We start from the raw sequence: 23,348 nt of genomic DNA on the forward strand, positions 1-23,348 counted from the left end.
CGATACCAAACAACTTTTTTTCCTTTATCTTCGTTTAAGAAACGTTTAAACGAATCTTATCGTAATCTCCGACGAGCTGCACGAAATCGTACTACAGCCAAACTTTCTGTGTTCCTAGTTTGTACATATTTCTATTGTAATTATCTCTTATATGACTATAGTAAATCTTAAATCTTTGTTCTCCGCGGTCACACAACTATCGCCCTTTAAAGTGTACATCCAATCACGAGACAAAATTCTTTGGCCTTGGATTACGACTCTTAGAACATTATCGACGATAATGTTGATTTCATTTTTTTTTTCTTTTTATTTTCATTTTTTTTCTTTTTTTTTTTCTCATGATCCTTCATCCTTCTCTTTCGTATGTAACAAGCAATATGTAAACGTCAAATCGATCGTTTTCTTTAAAAAAATTCGAAAGTCTATCATTCTCTCGGATATAATTGTAACGTGAATGTTAACGAGAACACGCTTTTTATGACCTCGAAACGACGGATCTAACTATATATTATCGGCTATAGATTGCTTTTTTATTTTTATTTTCTTTCTTTATTATTATTTTTTTTTTCTGTATGTTTGTTACGATTCTGTATGTTACGAGAGATAAACATGCAAATAACAATTTGAAGGTTTGAAAAAGTCGAATTTGTAAATTAGCCGTTTCAAACGTTCTTTTTTTTTTTTTTTTTTTTTTTTTTAATTTTTTTGTAATATTGATCGACCGACTTTGGACCTACAAGATACTTCGTTATTTCTTGTTCCTTTTCTCTCTCTCTCTCTCTCTCTCTCTCTCTCTCTCTCTCTCTCTCTCTCTCTCTCTATTTTCTACGAAGGAACCATAAAACGTTCGACTGGAATAATATTAATAGTAGTAGTAATAGTAATAGTAGTAGTAGTAGTAGTAATAATAATAATAATAATAGTAATAATAATAATAATCAACGTGCAACGCGAAAGTTGATATATAATATGTATATAGACGGTACGCGTCGCCGTCAGAAAAATCTTCAAAATACATAGAAAGTATGTGTGTTTCTTTTTATGTCTCTTTTTTTTTTTTTCTTTACGCGTAAATTTACAATTCCTGAATCGGAAAGATAATTTTTCCATAAATTCCATTACCCCCATTCTCCGTTGTTTAATTTTTTTTTTATTTTCTTTTTGTTTTCAAGATCTTTCGTATCGTAAGAGTAATGTTATGAATCACGTCACAATTTAAACATTATTCGTTTCGGCGAAATCCTTGTTAGCTACCTCTTCCTTCAAGCCTGGCCTAAATTTTCGATAGAGGCCGACGAGCGGCGTTACCAAAAGCAACGCCCCACTTACGGCGATGAAGAAGCCGGCCAAGTAGAAGGAGAGATCATACGATCCGGTGATGTCATAGAGCCACCCTGAAAGAATGAAGAACGGATCGATAAGGTCGAAGCCTCCAGTCGCGAAATTTCAATCACAAGCTGGGTCATTAAAAATTACCTAACCCCAGTCGTCTTTTAATAAGGGTAAATAAGTAGAAGATTAAAAAGAATCTAACGGGAAAAGGTGGATCCTTTCATTGAAAATGTTTGCTATCTGTGTAAACAAATTTGAAAGTTTATTACGATCCAATAATCGATCGTATCTAACCTTTTTGACCAACTCTCTTTGATACTGTAATACCTAAATTTGTACGTGAATTCATTTGGAACAAATAAATCGAACAAGTGATGGAATTAGACACGAGCAAATTATCAATAATGGATATCTTACCAGCTAATGGTGGACCCATGAGATTTGCGACACCTTGAACAAGGAGTAGAAGTCCATAGGCATTGGTAAATCTCTCGATTGTGATCAGCTCGACGAGAATGATGCTGGTAAGACTATAATTCGCCGAGATAAAGAGACCAAAGGCACCAGATATTGCGCAGAGCATATAATAATTGCTGACCACCATGGGTATCATAGCCGTGACCGCGCCACAAAGTGACATACACACGGCGTAGACGATGGAAGCATTCGCCCAATCTCTATCACCAGCCCAACCTAAAATAATCTGAAAATAACGAAAAAGAAATACCGATTAGATGATTCTCGTTGTTCGATTTGAATAAAAAGGACAAAAAATTATTATGATTACCTCGCCGCCCATATTGGTGATACCGATCACCGAAATCAAAATGGAAGCATCAGTTTCGCTGAAACCCATCTCAATGGCATTATCCGTGAGATAGACGTAAGGTACGTCGTACCAAGTATGTAAAAGGAAGTTACTGATGGCAAAGAGTAAGAATCGTGAGTCGGCAAAGTGAGAAAAATCCAGCATGTCAACGATAAGATCCCAGAACTCCCAAAGGCCAGCGTACCAGACCAACTTCGTTTTAGCTATTGTGGTCATCGAATTCCTGTAAATATCTGGACAGCTAGAGGCTCTCAATCGATACCTGTTGATGTTGAGCATGGCTCCTCTATAAGTGAGACTGTGCCTGTGCATCCTGATGTCCTTGAGATAGGCTGTGGGCAGTCTTCGTGGATGTTCCATGGTACTTGAACGACGCAAAGGACTATCGGAGTTGATCTTTTTTAGCCACCAAAGATACGAGGCATCGGCCTGTTTTCCGATTTCTTGCTCATCATCTTTCGAGCTTTTGTCTTTGCGATCCTCGCCTTTAAGATCGGCTAATGGACTGGGCGTTGGTACGAATCTAGCCGAAGGTATACTTATTTGATCGTGAAGAGCTCCGGAATCGCTGAAGCTCTTGGAGGATATCAAAAGATTCGGATAATTTTGTACCAAGACGTTGTAGACGTTCTTTCGAGTACTTAGTAATTCCAGTACCTCGAGTGGAACCTTCTCGCCGTTTTTAACGAAAGTAGGCAAACTGACGAGACTGGAGAAGAGTTTATCGTCGTCCCCTTCCTCTTGCAGACGAAGATTCTCGATGATCATCGCATTCGCCGAAGCAAAACTTCTTTTTGTGTCACCATGAGGCGTTTGAGTTGTCGTATTTGCCGAACTACTTGCGGAGAACGAATCGGCACTGGAGCTTTGCATTCTCGATCTCTTTTTCTCACGATTTTTTCTCCTCTCCTCAGTTTTTGCCTTTGTTATGGTGGTCGTCCACTCGAGGTCCCTCATCAAACAGCCACATACCGCTAAATTCAGAAACAGACCTGCTAGAATCAACATCGTTCCTCTCCAACCATATTCCGCAAGAAGATACTGAGTTACAGGGGCAAAGATGAAAGTACCAATGCCGCTGCCGCAGACAGACAATCCTGTGGCGAAAGATCTCTTCTTGTCAAAGTAGTAGGCGACGATGACGACTGCCGCAACGAAACATAAAGACAATCCGAAACCGGCAACGACTCCAAATGTAAAAATTAGAACCCCCATTGAATTTGCGTATGAACTCACGATAAATCCTGCAGTTGCTAATATACTACCAGCTATCGAGACTCTCCGACAACCGTACCTGTCCGTTAGAAAACTCGCTACTGGTCCAGACAACAGAGGCATTGCCATGAAAAGACTACCTATCCATGCGGTCTTTGATTTGCCTTCTCCAAAATAATTAAGAAACTCGACGTAAATGACACCGAATGAAAAAGTGATGCCATCCGCTATGAGATTAACCATAAAGGAAGCAGCGACCACGACCCAGCCCCAACCACCGTCCGGTGGTCTGGCTTCACAAAATTGATCGAGAGTCGAGTTGTCCTCGGAGCTACTGGTAGTCGAGGTAGAAATCGAAGGACTCGGATGTGGTCTCTCCTCTGACAAATTTTGTTGCTGTTCTTGCTGTTGCGATTGCTTTTTCGAATCCTTGTTAAATTGAACGTGATGTTGTTGCTTCTCTTCTCTCGGTGATTTACCATTAACGAGTCTTTCCGTACTCTTCTCTGTTGGTGAGTGACCCTTCGACGAGAGAGGGATCCTGGTTGGTGATCCAAAAAGCGAATTTCTCTCGTTGAAAACATTCTTCAACTTTTGTGGACTAGACGAGTCATCTTTATAAAGACTTCCTGGTCTCTTTGGTGAATTATTCATACTTTCTATCAACTCTTGTTTCGCTTCTTGACGTATTCTCGATCCAGGCTCTAACCACTGATCGCTATATTTCTCTACAAGTCTTTTCTCTTCGCTGTTATCCTTATATCTATTTAAAGCTTTGGAAGTGTCCTCCAAGAGAACCTCCACCGTTTCCTGTCCTCCGCTATTTTCTCGTGTCTCTTCCAGACGCATTTCGAAAGGTGTCTTATCGGTAACTTCAATAACAATCTTTCGATCGTTCGAATCCAATACTCCATTCCCCCCCAATGAACCAGACTCCTTCGGAAAACCATCATTTCTCTCGCCCGTCGATCCATTTCGTTCGTTCTTTCGACTGTTTCTCTTGCCCTTGAACTTGGTCCAGTCGGCCATATTGGCGAACACCCTTCGACGAAAGAAATATTCCTCGTTCAAACGCAATTTATCTGACTTTGTGTCGAATGACATCAAAGCCCACCTTCGATGTTTCTTCTTGCAATTTCCCTTCTTATAATCTTCTCGGAACGAGAATGTAAAGAAAATGAAAAGAGAAAAGAAGAAGAGAATATGATTCTTTTTCCCCAATGAGATTTAATCGTTTTAAATTTTGTAGAAAACTTCACGCGAACTTTCAATTCAAAACCGATTTAGTTTCGTCCTTGATTTAAACAATGGTAAACACGGCCACTCGTACAACTGCCTGGTAAACTGACGACGTAACGGCAACAGCAACGCGGACGCGAACGCGGCGTAATATGAGAATATGATGTCTGGACGCAATTGGCCCGTACCCACACCGCCACCATCGCAAACTCGATCAAAAATTCGGCAAGTCCTTCTTGATGGGCCCTGTTTATGCTGATGCTTTTGCTTCTGCTGTTTGATCAGGACCACCTCCTCCTCCTCCACTAAACGATCGTCAACCCAGGCACCCATGCGGCGAACGATACTGATTCGGCTCTAACGGTGTATTCTGCAAAAAGAAAAACATCGGTTATCTTCTGATCCAGATATGTTTCCATCTATTTCGTTAGAAAAATATGCTGGTCTTGTGATCTAGTAAAATGATTTCAACATTACAAATGAAATTCTAGTATTTGATATTTTGCAATTTTTATTAGATACAGAAAGAGAGAGAGAGAGAGAGAGAGAGAGAGGGAGAGAGAGAGAGAGAAAACTATTACATTATATGCGTAAATTTAAATGAGAAATAAAGATTTTTAAAACGTCCTATTGCTACAGTGATAGGAGGGATCTCTAGAAAAAAAATTATTGTTCATAAATTTGATATCGAACGTTCAATTACTCCGATCTAAATTCTTAAAGAAGTATTAAGTGAATTATAACATAAGCCCCATTCAATAGGTTTCGTGTGAAATTGAATATTTCATTCGCAATTGATATCGAATGTGACAAATATATTTGATTAAGAATTCTTCTGATATCACTCGTGTTCCCGAGATTTAACTCGGCGAGATACGCCTAGTAGAGACGAGATCCGCTTCTGACATTTCGTAACCGGCCGATGTAGCTGGCTCGAGTTAGAGTCGGCGATTATAAATGAAGTTCATTGTGTATGAGTTGCTATCAATTTAAGGATTTAACGTTGGCCACAGTGGTCACGTGGTTTTCTCTTGAGATACACTACGACCATATCTTCCTCCCCTACTGCGTTTCGTCTTCTTTTTCTACTTCTTCTTCCTCTTCTTCTTCTTCTTCTTCTTCTTCTTCTCCCATCATCTTGTTCCTTCTTCCTTCCGTATTCATCGAAATCGTTATCTCTTACGAAATCATCTTCCTATTTTCTATTTTTCGGAAATAAATCTAAATTAAAAAGAAAAGTAAAAAATAAAAAGATATCTATATATTTTTGAGTAATCTAAATCACTTTTATTTAATATAATTTGGAAAACAAAATTGATAGGTTTTTATTTGTTTCTTAATGCAAATACCTTCTCCATAATAATTAAATAATGAAAAATTCAATAAGAAATTTCAATAATTCCGATGAAAAACAATTCGAAATGTTAGATGCTCACAGACTTTAACGACACGATATTTTCCACGATTTTGAAAGTTAGCCAAGAAAACATATTAGAAGACGATGCTTCGATACACTTACGGTCTAAATCTGATCTCCGCAAAAGCTTTCGTATCTTTCCTTGAATGTAGCTTTTGGTAACAATTAATTGCACGTGTGAATGTAAACATAAATACACACACTTATACACACACCCATATAAAAAGAGAAAAACGATGCAATGTTATATTTTAAGGTCACCTAGTAAAGTCGAGCCAATATTTAACGGGAATCAACGTACATTTATATCAAAGATATAATAGTTGTCTTTGCCCACCTGCGCCAATCTTCCGAGTTTATTTACGTACTCTTCCTAGTATTCGTGTATTTAAAACCCATCCGAATACCCCTGAATATTATCCGAGAATGTTTTTGGCCAAGTCAAAATGTCAAAGGTTGTGTGAAAAAAAAAAGGTAGAAGCATTGACATTCTAGAAAAATAAAAATTCTAATCTTTTAACAAAAAAATATTAAATAAACATTAATCAATATTGAAAAAAACTAAAGAAATTGCATTATCATAAACTTCTTTCTACGAAATTTAATAAAAAACTAAATTATTGCACGCATTAATTTTGCAATCACATACATATATATTGAAAAATTATAGATCAGACAAATTAAATCTACTTAAAAAAATATCTATAGAAAAAAGACTGCAATTATTTTTTAAATAAATTTAAATTTTGAGAAATTTTGTTCTCCGCTATTCGTTTCACGTCAACTTCTCGTTTCTCAGTACAAGCACGCTCTATCTCTCTTCTAGCCACTCGTCGTATTTTAATTGATATCTCGTCATTTTTAATGACATCTGTCCCTTCTCACAATAGAGTTATTAATCCTCTACAAGCTAATTATTTTTTCTAGTTCCAGATGAAAAAATATTTCAAGCAGAAGTTACTTGTTTCTTTCACGTAGGATATGTTGCTAATATGTTATAAAAAAATGTAGGTCCCTATTAAAGAAAAAGAAAAAAAAATGTAATGGACTTTGAAATAATGATCTTAAAATCCTTCACTTAAAGAGAAACAATAAATGCCATAATATCTCCCCCTTGATATCAAATAACTCTTATTTGAACAATATTTCTCAAAAATTGTCGTCGAGATAAACATTTGCATCGATACATTTTGAATACGCAGTATATATTGTTAATACATTATATTAATTATAACTTAGAATTAAAAAAAAAAAACATTAAAAATTTTATGTATGAACTAATAAATAATTTCATTATGATAAAATGAAATTAGATTGAATACATATATTATGATACTACACTTAAGTATGTGACTTCAAAGTTACATGGTATTACAAAGGGTTAAATATAATAAAATATAAAATCCTTCGGCCTAGTTGAGTGACGTTGTCGGAAACGTGCCCAGGTGTCATAATCCTTATTAATAATCGCAACGCTTAATTCTCGAAAAAGGGTGGGTCGCTTCATTAAAACGGACAACCGGTGACCTACTTTCTTTCGGCTAATATAAAACAATGTTCGAGGATGCGAAGCTTTGTTATCGTGTCTAACGTAGATAAATTAAGTGGATTCTTTACAGGAGTGTTGAAATGCTATATAAAATATACCAAGAAAAAAGAAAAAACAAAAAGAAGAAAGAAAAAAGAATGATTAAATAATGAAAATAATGATAAAACCCGAATAAATAAATAAATATTTGAATTATTGTAAAATATTAGATATAAAGATATAAAATCTAAATAAATAAATAAATTGAATCGTTCACTATTTGAAATTAAATGAATTTCCTTTTTCTTTTTCTGTATCATTTACAATTCCATTTTTATCTTCTTTTAATGCAACACGATTATCAGCTTTTTTATTAACTTACGCAAGGATATTGTCATCGAAGGCCAAAAAATTCGTACAATAATTGAACGTTTGATTGTTTGAGAAGACAACGTGTCGACGTCTCAACAGCGTACGATAAAATGAAAATAAAGAAGAGAACTGAGACGGAGAAGGCAATGAGACAAGAGTAGACACACAAAAGGCCTTGGGCTATAGGGAGTCGACGCAATCGGTAGATCATGAACACTATTGTGATCACTTTCACGGTATCGACGCCTTTGTTGTGGTGTACGAACATTTATCGAGAGAACTTCTAAAGATAACACAACAATGTTGTCCCTCCTACGAGCAAAATCGAAAAAGTTAAAGGAAATAGATTCTTGATATTGTCGACATTCGATTTGTCGGTTAAAATTAGCGATAACAGAAAAGAATGACAAATCAATTTTTTCATTCCTACCTATATATATATATATATATATATATATATATATATATATATCCATTATTCTGGCGACAATATTTTTACCACGAAAAAGAAAAAAAATTACATTTTACAAAAATTCATAACGACGCGATAGTTCTCGATGTACGAGATCAAATTTTGATCATTATTTTCAGATGAATTATCGAACGATCGAATAACAAGACACATAACAAAGTGTTCAATTGTAATTAAAATTGTGATCCCTGGTATAAACGAAAGAGCTTATCCTCGCGCTAACGATCATCTTTTTTTTTCTTCCTCTTTTTGTACATAATCCGACAAAAAGAAATATGTTATATGTCGTTAAGAACGTTATATAAATATATAAAAAGATAGATATCGAATGACTGTAATCGAAATACTTAGGTAATACGTGCTCACTTAAATCGCCATCAAGAATAATCCACAAAACGACGTTTTGATAAGATAGACAATGAAATGTTGTTAAATGAAATTTCGTCCTTGAATCGCGAAAAGACGATAAGATTACCTCAGATGAATCCTTGACAAGCTCCAACTTACAAACATTAAAAGTTACGTGCTCCGTCGAACGCTCATTGCAATTTGAATTTCCTCGAGTTTCACTTATCTCTTCCCTTCCCTTTCTACCACGCATCCTACTTCCCTCCTCTCCTGCTGTTCCTTCTCCGGCCCACCTCCCACTCTCACGCGAGAGAACCTGTAAATTCGTCGAACTTCGCGAAAGGTTCTCTTAAGATCATACCCTATTCGTTAAACGTAACGGAAATCCATGATTTGTTACTACCACGAATCAGGATAGCGAATACTAGAAACTTTGGACATTCTAAAGTTCCAATCAAAAACATTTCTATTCGAATGCTTCAAAGGGAACAAATCGTTCATTAGATTTTATCCGTCCAAAAGACAAATTAATAATAAATACTATTCTATTATACTTCTATATTACTATACTAATTTCTTATTATTTTGCAAGCATGATCTTTAAACAAAAAAATACATACATACGCAATTAGTACATATTACATAATACCTACGTGTAAAAATTGGATAGGAACGAATATTTTTAAGAAATAATCATTATTTAATATCCATTGTTTACCGGATATTGTATGCAAAAAGTAATACGTTCTACGCTGGTTATATTCGTAATTGAATTAAAATCCTTATTCAAATATTAACAATTCATGACCAATCAACAATGTGTTTACTAAAATGAATGAACACTCTGCCTAAAATAAAATTAAAAACAAAAAAGAATAAAAAATTAAAAAAAAAATAAAGAAAACAGATGAAAATCATTCGTGTAGAATCGAATAGTAAGTTGGACTTAAAGATTGGCGCGCAACGTTTAAAGAAAGAAAGCACGTGGCTCCTTAGAACTGACAGCTCGGCCGTTATCGGAAAGTTGGATAACGTTTGACCGAGAAACTATGGACCTTCGTTATCTCAAAAGAAAAAAAAAAAAAAAAAAATAACGAATGATCCACGGTTTACCACGTGTTTCGACACACCAATGATCATTCGTTTATCCATCCATAATGAAACATATTCTTGACACCTAAGTGATATCGTTTTTATCACTTGCTTCGCCAACCATTGTCGTGCTTTATTTACCAAATTCAAAACTCTGTACGTGCTTATAATTTATTAATTTCAACAATGAAATTGAAACAACGTTTGCTTTCTCTCTCTCTCTCTCTCTCTCTCTCTCTCTCTCTCTCGCTCGCTCTCTCTCTCCTTGTTTATTTTTTGAACGTGATCGATGTCGTTGTATTATTAACAGAACGTGACCGTTCTCATTTTATTATTAACGGAATTAATCATGCAAATTTTTGTAACTTTCTCATATAAAAAGAAAAAAAAATCTCAGTAATTCCTTTTCATCATATTTCCATTACATTTCTTAGCAATGATATTTTACTAATACCTTAATTAGTTTCATTAATTAAAAATTCACATTATCGTATCTATGAAAAACGAAATTCTCTATAGTACGTGTATATATATATATATATATATATATATATATATATATATGTATGTATTTAACAACGTCTTTGCTGTATCTTTCTAATGAAGTAAAGAGTTTAAGGGTCAAGAAAGCAAATCCCTTACAATTGGATTTCTTCAGGTAAAATGGCAACGCGAAACCATACTAAACGAAGTGTTGTTCCAGATTATGACGCTTTTCTTTTCATTTTATTTACGTTGATATAGCTTTCAGACAAAATATGCATACATACATATATACATACGTACATACATACGTACGTACAAACATACATACATATACATATATATATATATATATATATATATATATATATATATACACAAAATAATAGATATCAATGAATAATATTAATAATATTAAACATATATATGTACATATATCAACCTGATATTTGATTAATATCGAATAATAAAAAAAAAGAAAATCTCTTAATCGTCTAGAAATAAATCGTCTAATTACTTTCGATAAGTAAGATAATGAATCGACAGCCGTTTTAATTCGTTATCACTTACGAGTATTTATTTTCGTGTCTTCGTCATCGTTCCGGGGCAACGATCTGTCGAACGATTTTTATACGAAAATTCAATAGGAATACATATAAAAAAAAAAAAGGAGAGAAAGAAAATAAAATAAAAAGGACGTACCATAACGAGAAAATACGTCATTGAAGTTGATTCCAAAAAAGTTCGATCGGCAGAGAAGAGTGAAAGTGATCTCTCAACAATTTTTTCTTTCCAACGTCCTTTTTCCTTTGAATTGCAACTTCGAATTAATCCGAATACGATCGACCGACAGAATCGAAAGTTTCATGAGCAATGTCACACTCGTCTGGAAGACATGAAAACTACGTACAATCCGTTCTGTAACGTTATCGTTAAACAAAAGTTCGTTTACACGATATCCGTGTGTATATATGTGTATATATATATATATATATTAAACACACACACAGAGATATATGTGTACGTATGATATGTGTGTGTATTTCTTGTCGTTCTTGAAATTCTTGAGATTAACACAATCAAAGGACAACACGTCCTTTCTATCAAAACTATCGCAATATCTCGTTTCTATTTACGTTCTATCAATCGAACGAATCTTAGGCGGATCTTCGAACTTTTCACATTCAACAGCAGCATCACGCGTGGTTCTTCTTATCACTCAACTCGTAAAAAGATTAGATTTCCACAAATGAAGTTGTTTCTCTTTTTCTTTCTCTCTCTCTTTCTCTCTTTTGTCCCGCTCTGTAAAATATAATCGAATTCTCTGTTTTCTCGTTTTTTTCTAGTTTATTCTTATTTATATCTCTTAACGACCACGTGAGTCTCACGTTCCACGGTCTTATCTCCGATCTTTCTATCCCTACGTTTCTCTCTCTTTCTCTCTCTTTCGTAGGGTCTCGAAAAACAGAACAAGTATGACGTGTTTCTCGCGATGTCACGTGACAGATATAGAATTTACGCGGGAACTTTCTAAACACACTTAAACTATTTTTTTTTATTCTCTCTCCCCCCTCTCTAAAATAAAACACGATTTCAAATTTCGTGTCTCGAATTTCTGAATATTATATATGGTTTTTCCTTTCTTTCTTTTTTCTTTTTGCCGAAATTACTTCAAATACGAATTAATGCTCCCTCGAGCGCGAGAAAGCGAGCACGCGCTGAGATGGCCGGGTTAATACTGATAGCTGCCATCTAAGCGCACACTCTCCTCGACTCTCTTGTATATGTATGTGAGTTTCTTCTTCTTTTTCCTCCTCCTCCTCTCCCCCTCCTCTTCCTCCTCCTTCTCCTCCTTCTTCTTCTTCTCCTCTTCCTTCTTCTTTCTCCCTTCTCCTTCTTCTTCTTCGTCTTTATCTTCATCTTCTTCTTCTTCTTCTTCTTCTTCTTCTTCTTCTTCTTTTTCTTCTTCTTCGTCTTCCCTTCTTCTTTTCTCATGCAAACTAACTTGTATTTAAGACAAGTGCGCGCGCTTTTCTTTATGATTCGAATAATCTCGATAAGACTCTAATCGCGACTATATGATATTACATACATCGTACTAATCGTTATTATATATCGTGTCATCCTATCATCACCTACACGATTAATTTTCGTGGAAAAACAGGAAGCTATTAATTTAGTAGATACTAGGAATCGTATAACCAACTTTATTTGTTTATTTTTTTTTTTTTTTTTTACATATATATTTGTTAAATTTAATCTAAAAGGATTATTGGATTAAAAAAGATTTTGGTGAATAAATCAAAATTAGATTAACTTTCGATACGTGCAGATAAATATTTGCACCTACATATGTATGTAAACGCAACGCGCGCGCTTCTGTATATATGTGTGTGTGTTGGATTAATCACTAAACAAATCTTTTCAAATACCTAAGATATATATTTTGCAATTAGACAGATAAATTTCAAATTTCCTTATTTTTTTTTACAAACCTCATTTTATTGTACAGTGATCTGAAGGTGAAAATATTCATATCATTCAAAACTCGTCTTATGTCTAATAAACTGTGAACTTTGCCTCTTAATGATGCTAATAACCCATACAAGCGGTTGACGCAACAATAAATAAAAAACATAAAATCAAATAAAACAGAACTTATTGTAGTAATAAAAATATGTCGATCTATTTGAAAAAATATTCATATTCTCGAAAAAAAAAAATTTGTGTTAATCGTAATATTGCTTATTATTGATAAAATAATTTTTCCCCTTCATATTTTTAAATATCTTCAAAAGCAACAAAAAATATTTTTGGTACGATTCAGTAGAATTATGATTAAAATGAGAACGATTTATCTTAACAAAAATAGATATTTAAAGCGCGATAAGCCATTTTATTCGCCACAAAATTAATTCTTAGCTCGTATTAAATATAAGTTATATTTACAATTAATACACAGTGTACTATAAGTTTCACGTTATATAACTTGTTTTTTTTTTAACACAAGAAAATCGAGTTATGAAGAGTTAAAAATCTGTAACTTCTGTACGTACGAACGTACTTATATAAATGCCACATATTGCTCTCGATTATCGCAATCTTGCACTTATTTCTATTTTGAAACTAATTCCACGAAGGATATTATTCTACTGAACGACAACGAGTTTTAATATCACCGAGGAAATGATTTCTAATTATATACATTTTTTGTAATAAGGAGCAGACTCTGTGGGATAGTCTTCGTGAGCTCATTAAATTAAATATTCTTGTGGCTAGCTAATATTGTTATCGTATAAGATAAACAGGAGAATGACTCTTAACACGGTGGAATTTATCTCCCCGTGACTTGTTTCACTCGTTATTCCAAACATCATCTTGAACTAACCAAACCATCTCACAATATTCGACTCTACCGCCCTTTGCATAATAATTTTTTCAATTCACACTATTATTTTCAATGTAACAAAGTTATAAACTATACAAATATTTGTAAAAAAAAAAAGAATTTTCTATAAAATTCAATGAAAAAAATAAAACAAATACTCATAAAATTAATCCATGAAATTTACTTTTTATATTTTCTTGTCAAACTAAATACAAATGAAAATCTCTAATTCGAAGAATCGAAAGACGTAAGAATATTACGAAAAAAAATATAATATCGCATCGATGTAACGTTTGATCGATTAAAAATAAGAAATCTTCTGAGAAATTCACTTATAAGTAAGAAAGATAGAGAAAGAGAGAGAGAGAGAGAGAGAGAGAGAGAGAGAGAGAGAGAGAAATTGTTTACGTCTTTCGATCATTGCCCGATTGTAAGTCACGCTGCGTAATAACTTCTACCATAAAAGCATCATTTTTCTCTCTTTCTGTCTCTCTCGCTCTCTTTCTCCATTTATTCAACTCGTCGAAAGCAATTTTAACAAAAAGACTAATCAGCTGTCTTCGAATAATTAACAATGATTATTATATTATCTGACACCGATGTACTCTTATCGCTAAAAGATATCGAATATACAAACGCAATAAAGATGTAAGAATGAAATTTCTTTTTTGTGAATATCAACGACATGTGTATATACATAAATCAAATATGATGATCACCGGATCGACGATTTTAAACGGAATAGAGAATAAGCCACTATTCTTCATTGAATTTATCGTATCTCTCAAAATGATATCCAACGCCACTCGTGAAATTAATATGACATATTTATACGTGTTCTCTCTCTAATATTACGTAACGTATTACTATTTCGTAGATTACATAGGACACGTATTTGCCGATGTCTATCTCAGTGACTATTTTGTGAAAAAAATTCAAAAGGACAAGACGAGAAAATTGACACTTTTTCAAAAGAGATAGATTATATATACATATTTACGTATGCATGTATGTGCGTATATATGCATCTATATGTACATGTACATATATATATATATATATATATATATATATATCGTTTTTTTTCTTCATCAGAAGGTTTCTAACCCACGATAAAGATTCTACATACGTATTACCCACGGTTGACACGGAAGAGAGACTACATGTTCTAACACACGCATACCTACGTATGAATACATACAAACATCTTCACGTACGATATCGATTTGCAAACGTATAGAACTCTGGTAGCGAATGACGTAGTTACTAAAAAATATATATGTCGGAGAATATATAAAGGGTAAGAGATAGAGGGGAGATATATACACATTCACATACTCACTCACTCTCTCAGTCTCTCTCTTTTTCTCTCTCTGATACATAAAGAGAGTTGATGGCGTCTTCTATCATGATAAAAGTAATTAATTCAACCATTTCCGATTTGAAATGATCTTACCAATATTTCAACGCTAATACACGCACACGTATATATCTCGGTATAATCTCTATAATAATTTAAACATTTAAATAAAGGCAAAAAAATCTTTCTCGTGCATGATTCTATATTAAACATGACAATTTTATCACGATTCTCCGTGAAACGAGCTCGGTAAAATTTGATTTCTAGGGCCTCTAGGGGAGCAATACTTTTCACTCGTGCGACTTCTCATGAAAGTGTCGGGTCATCGACTTCGCTTTTCACGCTTTTCAACGTCTCTAGTTCTCTACTTTGACGATGAAAACGTTTCCCGTAGACTTTATGAAGATCGTACGGTGATATTCGTCAAAGAAGAAAGAGCCTAAAGATTCTAAGAGCTCGAAACTGTTAGAAAAGAGAAGCAAAAGAGAGGGAGGGAGGGAGAGAGAGAATGTATGTGTGTGTGTGTGTTTCGAATTAAAAAGAAACGATTATATACGAGTAGGGGAAAAACGTGGAGAGAAAAAATATAAAAACAAAAAAAAATATTCGGTCTTCTTCCGGTCTTTGTTCTTTCTCGCGAAGATGGATAAAAATATGGTTCCGTGGTACGGGAAACAGAAATTGGTCTGATAAATGGTTAAAAGGATAATAAGATAACTCTTATGTTAGTGGCATGCACTACCGGTCGTCCGAATGAGTCAGTTAATTTGTGTCTAATGTACTTACTCTTCGCAACTTTGTATTTCGCGCATCGACTTCAATCATTTTCGATCGAATTATATTTTAATTAATATATCAAAATAAATGTTTAATATAAATAAAATACAAAACCTATTACAGAATGAAAGAATTCGAAATAAACAGTTTTGTCCAAAACAAAAATGTATTCATTCCTTAATTCGAATTTACCGCTCTTTTCATTGCCGGAAAATAGGGTTATTTATAAACGGCGACGTGGAAGAAATTGAAAAGGCGCTAATTCCTTTTTGTTTACTTTTTCTTTCTCTTTTTTTCTCTTTCTTTTTTTAATTTACCTCGACGTTGAAAATTTCACGTCCCGTTGCTTCGGCAAAACTCGCGAAGAAAAGGGAAAACTGGTAGAAAATAAACGCTTCGCTTATTCGCAATAACTTTGATTCTCGATAATAAGAAGAGATATTTTTGTTTTATTTTCTTTTTTCTCTCTTTTTATACGATGCTCGATTTTCTTAGAGTTTTCCCGAACATACGCTTTTAATAATCGTTCCTATCATTACTATAATTATCACTAAGATTAATCTCAAAAATAATATTTTATAAGACAAATGATATCAACATGTATTTAATATGATAAGAATGTTGTTTTTCCTTGAAATTAATAAATACTATTGATAAATAAAAAATGTTGAAGATAAAAGAAATTATTTTCTCTTCTTTTTTTTTTTATTTTTCTCTAATTTTTCTTGTACGATTAGGAGTGATATTTCGTATAATTTTGCCTTCCTATCAACCTTGGCTTTGCTCGCTTATCGAATGCATTGCATGCATCCACTTAGGTAGATATAATTTCTTCACAGTCTCTTATAGATACGACAGGTGGTTAGATCTCGCTTGAAGATCGATGTTATTCCAAGAAATAATTAAAGAAGGGAGTTAATATGGATGGATATAATCCCAGTGATTTTTTTCGTCATATCTTTCCGCGAAATAAATCATTTGACGTAATGTTTAATTAATTTCCATTAATTGTAGCTTTGGACGTTCGACTCATCTGTTATTGTGATTTTCCGTCGATTAACCAACCTTCAAGAATTTAACCAAGGAGTTTGCCACGTATTTTCGGTATATACCTAATTCTCTTTTCGCACGATTTTTTCTGAAACCAATCTACCGTATAAATTAGTACACTCCGTTACGAGGAGGATGATATAATAAAAACAAATAAAAGTAAAAAAAGAGATAAAAAAAAATGGAAAAAAATAAAAAATTAAAAAATAAGAAAAACGAAAAAGAAATGAAAAAAAAATAGGAAGAAAAAACATTCGAGCTTTTTCTCCTGATATCCTTTGAAATACAGATCGATGCTAATCGTTTTATGTAATTCAATAGTGCAGATACGTGCGCGTATCAATCATTAAAGGATCGTAAAAAGCGATAAAAAAATATCATTAACGATATATGTTTAATATATACACATCTATTATCTACTTCTTAATCAATTTTGATAAGATTCGGAATTCAAATATTGAGGCCATCGGCTCTTGTTGTGGTAACAACTATACCTCGAGTATATTTTTGGTAGACTCGAACTAAATTTACTAACACGATCACTGTCATTCGAACCTTTCTACGCCGCCATTTGGATTTTGACTTTGTCCACGTATAAATCATACAAATAGTAATAATTAGTTTCTTTGGAACTTTCATAAATTCTCAATATAACTACATCGTTAAAAGAATCGAAAATTATAATGATTTATACAGTTCGCAATCTTTTTGAATTACTGTTGAAACTTATCGAACAAAAATGAACTCTTTACGATCATAAGACGAATCTTACCTTGAGTCGAGTTATGCCCGAAACGCGTGATCTTTTATTTTACAGACTCAACAATGTAATATCAAAAACAAAAGAAGCAGAAACAAATGATGGATTGCGTAAAAGTTGCGTCAATTCCATTCATAATAGTTCCATTATGATAAAAATAAATTATAGGTTTCACAGGGTATAATTTTTGACTGTATGGAACGCGTCATTCGTTTCAAATTAATTTTCGCCAATAGGATCGTCATATTAAAAGAGATTAAGAATGTTCAAGGTTAAAGAGAATAAAAAGTGAAGAAAGAAAACTTGATACTACATTGGAGATCTTTAAAAAATCTGTCTCTCTCTCTCTTTCTCTCTCTCTCTCTCTCTCTCTTTTAATGATTGGAAAAAAAAACGCAAAGCTACCTCGAGAAAACTGCATTGCGGACTACTGCGCCGATTGCATTATGTCATCTCTTCAAGAAATCTCAATTCTCAAAGAATTCAATTTTTTCGCGCCCATGATTACACCAAACGAACTTTGATCTTGATAGCTATCGAATTATAATGAATGTTACGATAATACATATAAATATATTCATACGCTTACCTAATCTCTTTTTATGATCCTAATCATCACGTAATTGAAGATTACATTCGAGAAAATAGGTTAACGTCTTTTATCGAACCACGGGAAAATACTTGAAAAATTGTTACAATTAAAATCTCTGATAATATATGACATTTGATTCGGAAATTATCAACTTGATAAATAATATCAGATTCAGTTCTTATTCGTTATTAGTATAAATGTATAATATATATTAGTTATTTTTTTCTGATATAAACAATATGTATGCGCATATACAATTATATATTGATACGTATATATACATAAATGTGTATGTTTAAGTAATAAGTAACTTACATAACTTTTTTAGACATTCCTAAGTCGTTCTAATTTGTTTTTTTTTTTTTTTCATTTTTATGTCAACGCAAAATTATTTTACGAAATTATGTACACGCTATTCATAATCAATCATTATTAATAGGAAGTCATTAAATAATCTATTTTCCTCGGAAAAAAGAAAAAAAAGACATTGAATTATTTATGATCGTTATTACCAGCAATTCTTTGAAATCTGCTTAGGTTTTCTATTTTATAAAAATCTAATGGCAATAACTATATACATCAAATTGGAATATATTCAACCTCGAACGCGAAAATAACGCCTTATCGGCCATTCTTGTCGGATGATATATGTATGTATGTATATATATATATATATATATATATATATATATATATATGATATATATGATATATATATATAGTCTTCTACGATTAATATGTATCCTAGCGACGTAATCGGATTCGTGATAAGAAAAACCAATGAACGACCGATATTCTTCTCGTTTGCATACATCCGATGAAATCTCTAATTTTAAAATTAAGGTCGAACAAAAAAATACGATTGTACAAGTGGAGAATGAAAAAAAAAAAGAAAAAAAGAAAGAAAAGGAAGTCAAGAAAAATTCTTAACAATAAATAATCTTCGTTGGTTGTTCCGAAAGCTTCTTTTAGAAAAACTCGAAGCAATACTTTCGGTAGAGGAATATTCAACAGGATTCCCACATTTGTATTCATCCTACATAGTTTCCACGGGTCGCGATCGATGAGAATAAAAACGCTGCAAGGAGCTCTCTTTTCTTTTGCGTGAACGACGATATTATTACGTCTACGATCTCGTGAGTTTTCTACTCTCAACTAATCGTATATTTATTCTAATTATTAATTAATTTTTAATAAGACCATAACGAAAAGACTTTTGTTGCACTGATTAAAATAGTAACAGATCGTCGATCAAAAATGTATTGTATAATACAATATCCTATCATAATGATATAAGTAATACGAATAATGATCGCTATAAACTGATACAATATAAACAATTAAGTGTTACTCGATCGACGTATTCATCTATATTCACGTGACCAATTCACGTGATTTATCGTGCCGATATAACACGCATAATAACTCTGCGACTCCTTGTTCAATGATCAATTTTTCAATACAAGAAAGTCTTATAAATTTTTCTCAGAATTTTGTTTTACAAAAATCTAAAGAATTTCTTTTTGTTTAAAAAAGAATGTAATTATCTTTTTATACATTTTTTTTAACTAGATCAAAAAAAAAATGTAAAACAAAAGTTTAAAAATTTAAGAAATAATAATTATTCTAACAATTGGAAATTAATATTTTTTAATGAAACATTAGAAAAAAACAATGCTTCAAATTTCTTTCAAATCAAATATAACCTTTGTTTATTTTTGACTTTTCCAAATATGCGAATAATGACTCTCAAAACTGTTAAATCTGGCCACTCTTGCGATATATATTCTCATTTTTCACATGTTATACACGTAACGAATTCATAAGTCAAATTAATGAAGTCTGATCAGCTGATTTCGTTGCCATAACCGCAATGAACGCTATTGATCCATGGAAAGCTTCTCTTTCTTTCTCTCTCTACCTCTCTCTTTCCCTTCTCCTTTCATCTACTTTAATCGTTCGGCTATTAAAGGCCGAACAAAGATAATGAAAACACAAATCGCTATAAATTTAAAATTCAAATTGATAATACTCGATCACAAAAAAATAAAACGAGAAACTATAAAAATGAGGGAAGTACCCTGACCGAACGAATAATCCGTATTTATTCGAAAGCCTGTTTGTAAAGCTTCATCGATTTTCTATCGAGTTTTCTAAATGATAAAAGTTTATAAAAAGAGCCTCTCTTATGTACGATTTTAAAACGATTAAGAATATTTAAAATTCACGAATAGAAAGATGATGTTCGTGAGGCTACTTTTTATTCAATTTTTAATTCGATTGATCGAACGAACGAACAAAAAGCGCGCCTCGTGAGATCGGCCGATCTCGTTAGTTTTCGTTTTCTCGTTCCGTGTTCCGCGTTCCATCCTGCTGCATTTACTCTGGCACAGAACGCATCATCCATACACGCACCGGCAAGTACTTGTAAACAGAATTAGCAGTAGGCCAATCAGCTGATCGTGTCGACCGCAACGGCCGCTATTGATCCGCGAGAGGCTTCCCTCTTCGTCGAAGGAGAAAAGCTTTCCTTTCTACACGATCCGCATAGCTTCTTCCCTTTCTTCCTCGACCTTCTCCTCTTCTTCTTGCCTCTTTCTCACTCTCTCTCTCTCTCTCTCTCTCTCTGCCTCCCCTTTTGTCGACAAAAAGCGTCGCTACGACGCGTGTATCTATGTGAAACCATAGGGAGAAAAAAAAATAAAAAGAGCAAGAAAAAACAAGTGCTCTTATTATCCGAATATCCAAATACTCAAATTACTCAATACAAAATATTTAAATAACCGGTTTCGAATCTTTTATCGTACTGACTCAAATATGAAGATCTCTTTATTCGAATTCTGATTATATCCTTAACATATAAAAATGTCTAGGATACGTTATTTGTTTATATCATATTATTATATCATATCTTTTTTAAATGAAACAGATTACGTCTTGAATAAGATTGTTTTTAAAAAATTATCGTAAATATCTTTACGACGAACTCGCAGGAAAATAGCGCCCCTGATAACATTGGCCTGGCAGGTGAAAAAGAGCTCTTGACAATTAAATGCTTTATGACAATACGTCATTGCGTAAAGTATTAGAAGAAACACGGCATTGTTAATTATGAAGAATGAATAATTTAGCCAAAGGTTGCGGTAAATAGATTCTAAAAATATACATCGTAAGATGATATTAATAACTCTCTCATCAATAGATGTCATAAAACATCTGGCTCCCTGATGTTGGTCGGTCATTAAGAGAATGCTTAATTCTTATCATCAATAATCGTTAATCGTCGATCTTGTGAGAAACAAAAAACGATAAACATGTTTATCTGTTTCATCTTCTTTCCCATAAATGCATATATATCTGCATAAATATATAACAATCACACACAAAATTTCTGCTTCGAATGTGTAATCTGTTTGTCCTTTATACCACTCACACATACACATACACACGTGTCCTTGGCCCTTACGGATACTCAATTGCAAGTCTGGGTATTCGGGTACGAATGTCGGATCATTTTGACCCACTTCTTACCCGTTACAATAATTTGTACTGTTGTAGATATCTTTTCCGAAGTATTCTCTCAATCCTCGCTACAACCAAGTCCGATGCATCCATTGTTTATGTCAAAGAAATAATAATATATCTATTACGATAAAACGATCATTGCAACAGTTGGATTAGAATGGCCCGGCATTCTTTGAGCGAGAGTTAAACAAATATCCGGATATTCAAATATTCAAGCAATAGAGACCTACTCTCGAGCAAGCATTTTCTCTCTCTCTCTCTCTCTCTCTCTCTCTCTCTCTCTCTCTCTCTCCCTCTCCATCCAACGACAAGTATTTTTAACCTCTACATTTCCGCAGAGTGCATACACCCGATACAAATGATGTATGTAAATACACGTGCACACAATCACAACATGCACTTATGCTACTCACTTACGCTATATATATATACATATGCACGACACATACAACTTTTACTTACCCAAGGTCGTCTTTGGTGCTCCAAAGCGAATGCTAAAAAACTGCGACACACTGCATCGTACACGGGCGCGGGAACGAGGAGTTATGAACAGTGGAAAAAAAACGAAGAAATACAAAGGAGACACAAGCGAAAGAAGGCGACGACACCCGAAAATGAACGACGAACAAGAGGGTGAACTACGGACACCGATAAACAAAGGGTATGTTTTCGAGAAACGTAGCGACTGGTCCTTTCTTTTTTCTCTCTTTCTCTATCTGTCTATCTCTCTCTCTCTCTCCCTCTCTCTCCCTATCTATATATCTTACTGTCTTCAATAGACCAACGAACGAACGGACGGAAATAGACGAAGATGAACGAGCGGAAAAACGAAGACGTTTCTGAGAGACAAGAGATTGGAATGAACGAGAGGGTTAAAGAGAGGGAGGAAAATAACGTTTAAGAATACCGAAAGCGAAGGGAGAGAAAACGTGAGACGAGACGAAAGGCGTCGAGGCCACACCGAACGCGACGCTGATATGCGTTTTCTTCGCCGTTGCTCCCGTCTTCCCCTTCTCGCACGTTCTCCCTCTCTTCTTCTATCTCCTTCTATTACTCTCTCCTCTTTCTCACTCTCTCTCTCTCTCTCTCTCTCTTTTAATCATTCTCTCTCACTCCTTCCATCTACGTACTCTATCTCTTTTCTCTACGCTCTCGCTTTCCCCACTCTCACTGAACGAGGGTGAGTTCGCTTTCACAGGCGCATGCGCATCAAGCCAACCCTTCTTTTAACTAAAATGCTATGATTAGTCGACTCGCAAAGCATAAGAACGATATGATTAACGCTCATAAACTTACTCTATCGTTTTGTATCTTTATCGAATATTTTTTATTCTCCTTTAAAAAAACGTCAATTCCTCCGACTTTTTTTTTCTTCGAAGCTGTAGAGAAAAATAATTGGAAGCATTTGATGCTGATTCCTGATTTCATTTAAATTGACATCACGTGGTATTTTCATTCCGAAGCGGGAAACTACCCAGTTTTATAACATGCGATTACTTTTTCATGACTTTAATTAACGAGAAAATGTTTCATAGCATTTAATCATAGCTTGTAACTGATAATATTATA

At 33.7% G+C, this 23,348-nt stretch overlaps 1 protein-coding gene and 1 long non-coding RNA gene across 3 annotated transcripts; one reads left to right on the forward strand and one right to left on the reverse strand.

Annotated features, from left to right (window-relative positions):
- Positions 1–801: 801 nt before the first annotated feature.
- On the reverse strand, positions 802–22,565 carry LOC122627594. Of its 2 annotated transcripts, none has more exons than XM_043808828.1 (4): positions 22,242–22,565; positions 2,120–4,985; positions 1,750–2,035; positions 802–1,394 (listed from the first exon to the last, which is right to left on the reverse strand). In XM_043808828.1, the coding sequence occupies exons 2-4, from the start codon at positions 4,478–4,480 to the stop codon at positions 1,216–1,218; spliced, it is 2,826 nt and encodes a 941-aa protein (XP_043664763.1). In that variant the 5' UTR covers positions 4,481–4,985; positions 22,242–22,565; the 3' UTR covers positions 802–1,215. The 2 variants fall into 2 exon arrangements, with proteins under 2 accessions (XP_043664763.1, XP_043664764.1); XM_043808829.1 differs by lacking the exon at positions 22,242–22,565 and adding an exon at positions 11,030–12,099.
- On the forward strand, positions 22,310–22,708 carry LOC122627609. Its single transcript, XR_006326879.1, has 2 exons — positions 22,310–22,440; positions 22,559–22,708. It is a non-coding gene; the product is annotated as an uncharacterized LOC122627609 (long non-coding RNA).
- The last annotated feature ends 640 nt before the right edge of the window (positions 22,709–23,348 follow it).

Source organism: Vespula pensylvanica, chromosome 3 (genome assembly GCF_014466175.1).
Source record: "Vespula pensylvanica isolate Volc-1 chromosome 3, ASM1446617v1, whole genome shotgun sequence".
Taxonomy (NCBI): Eukaryota; Metazoa; Arthropoda; class Insecta; order Hymenoptera; family Vespidae; genus Vespula; species Vespula pensylvanica.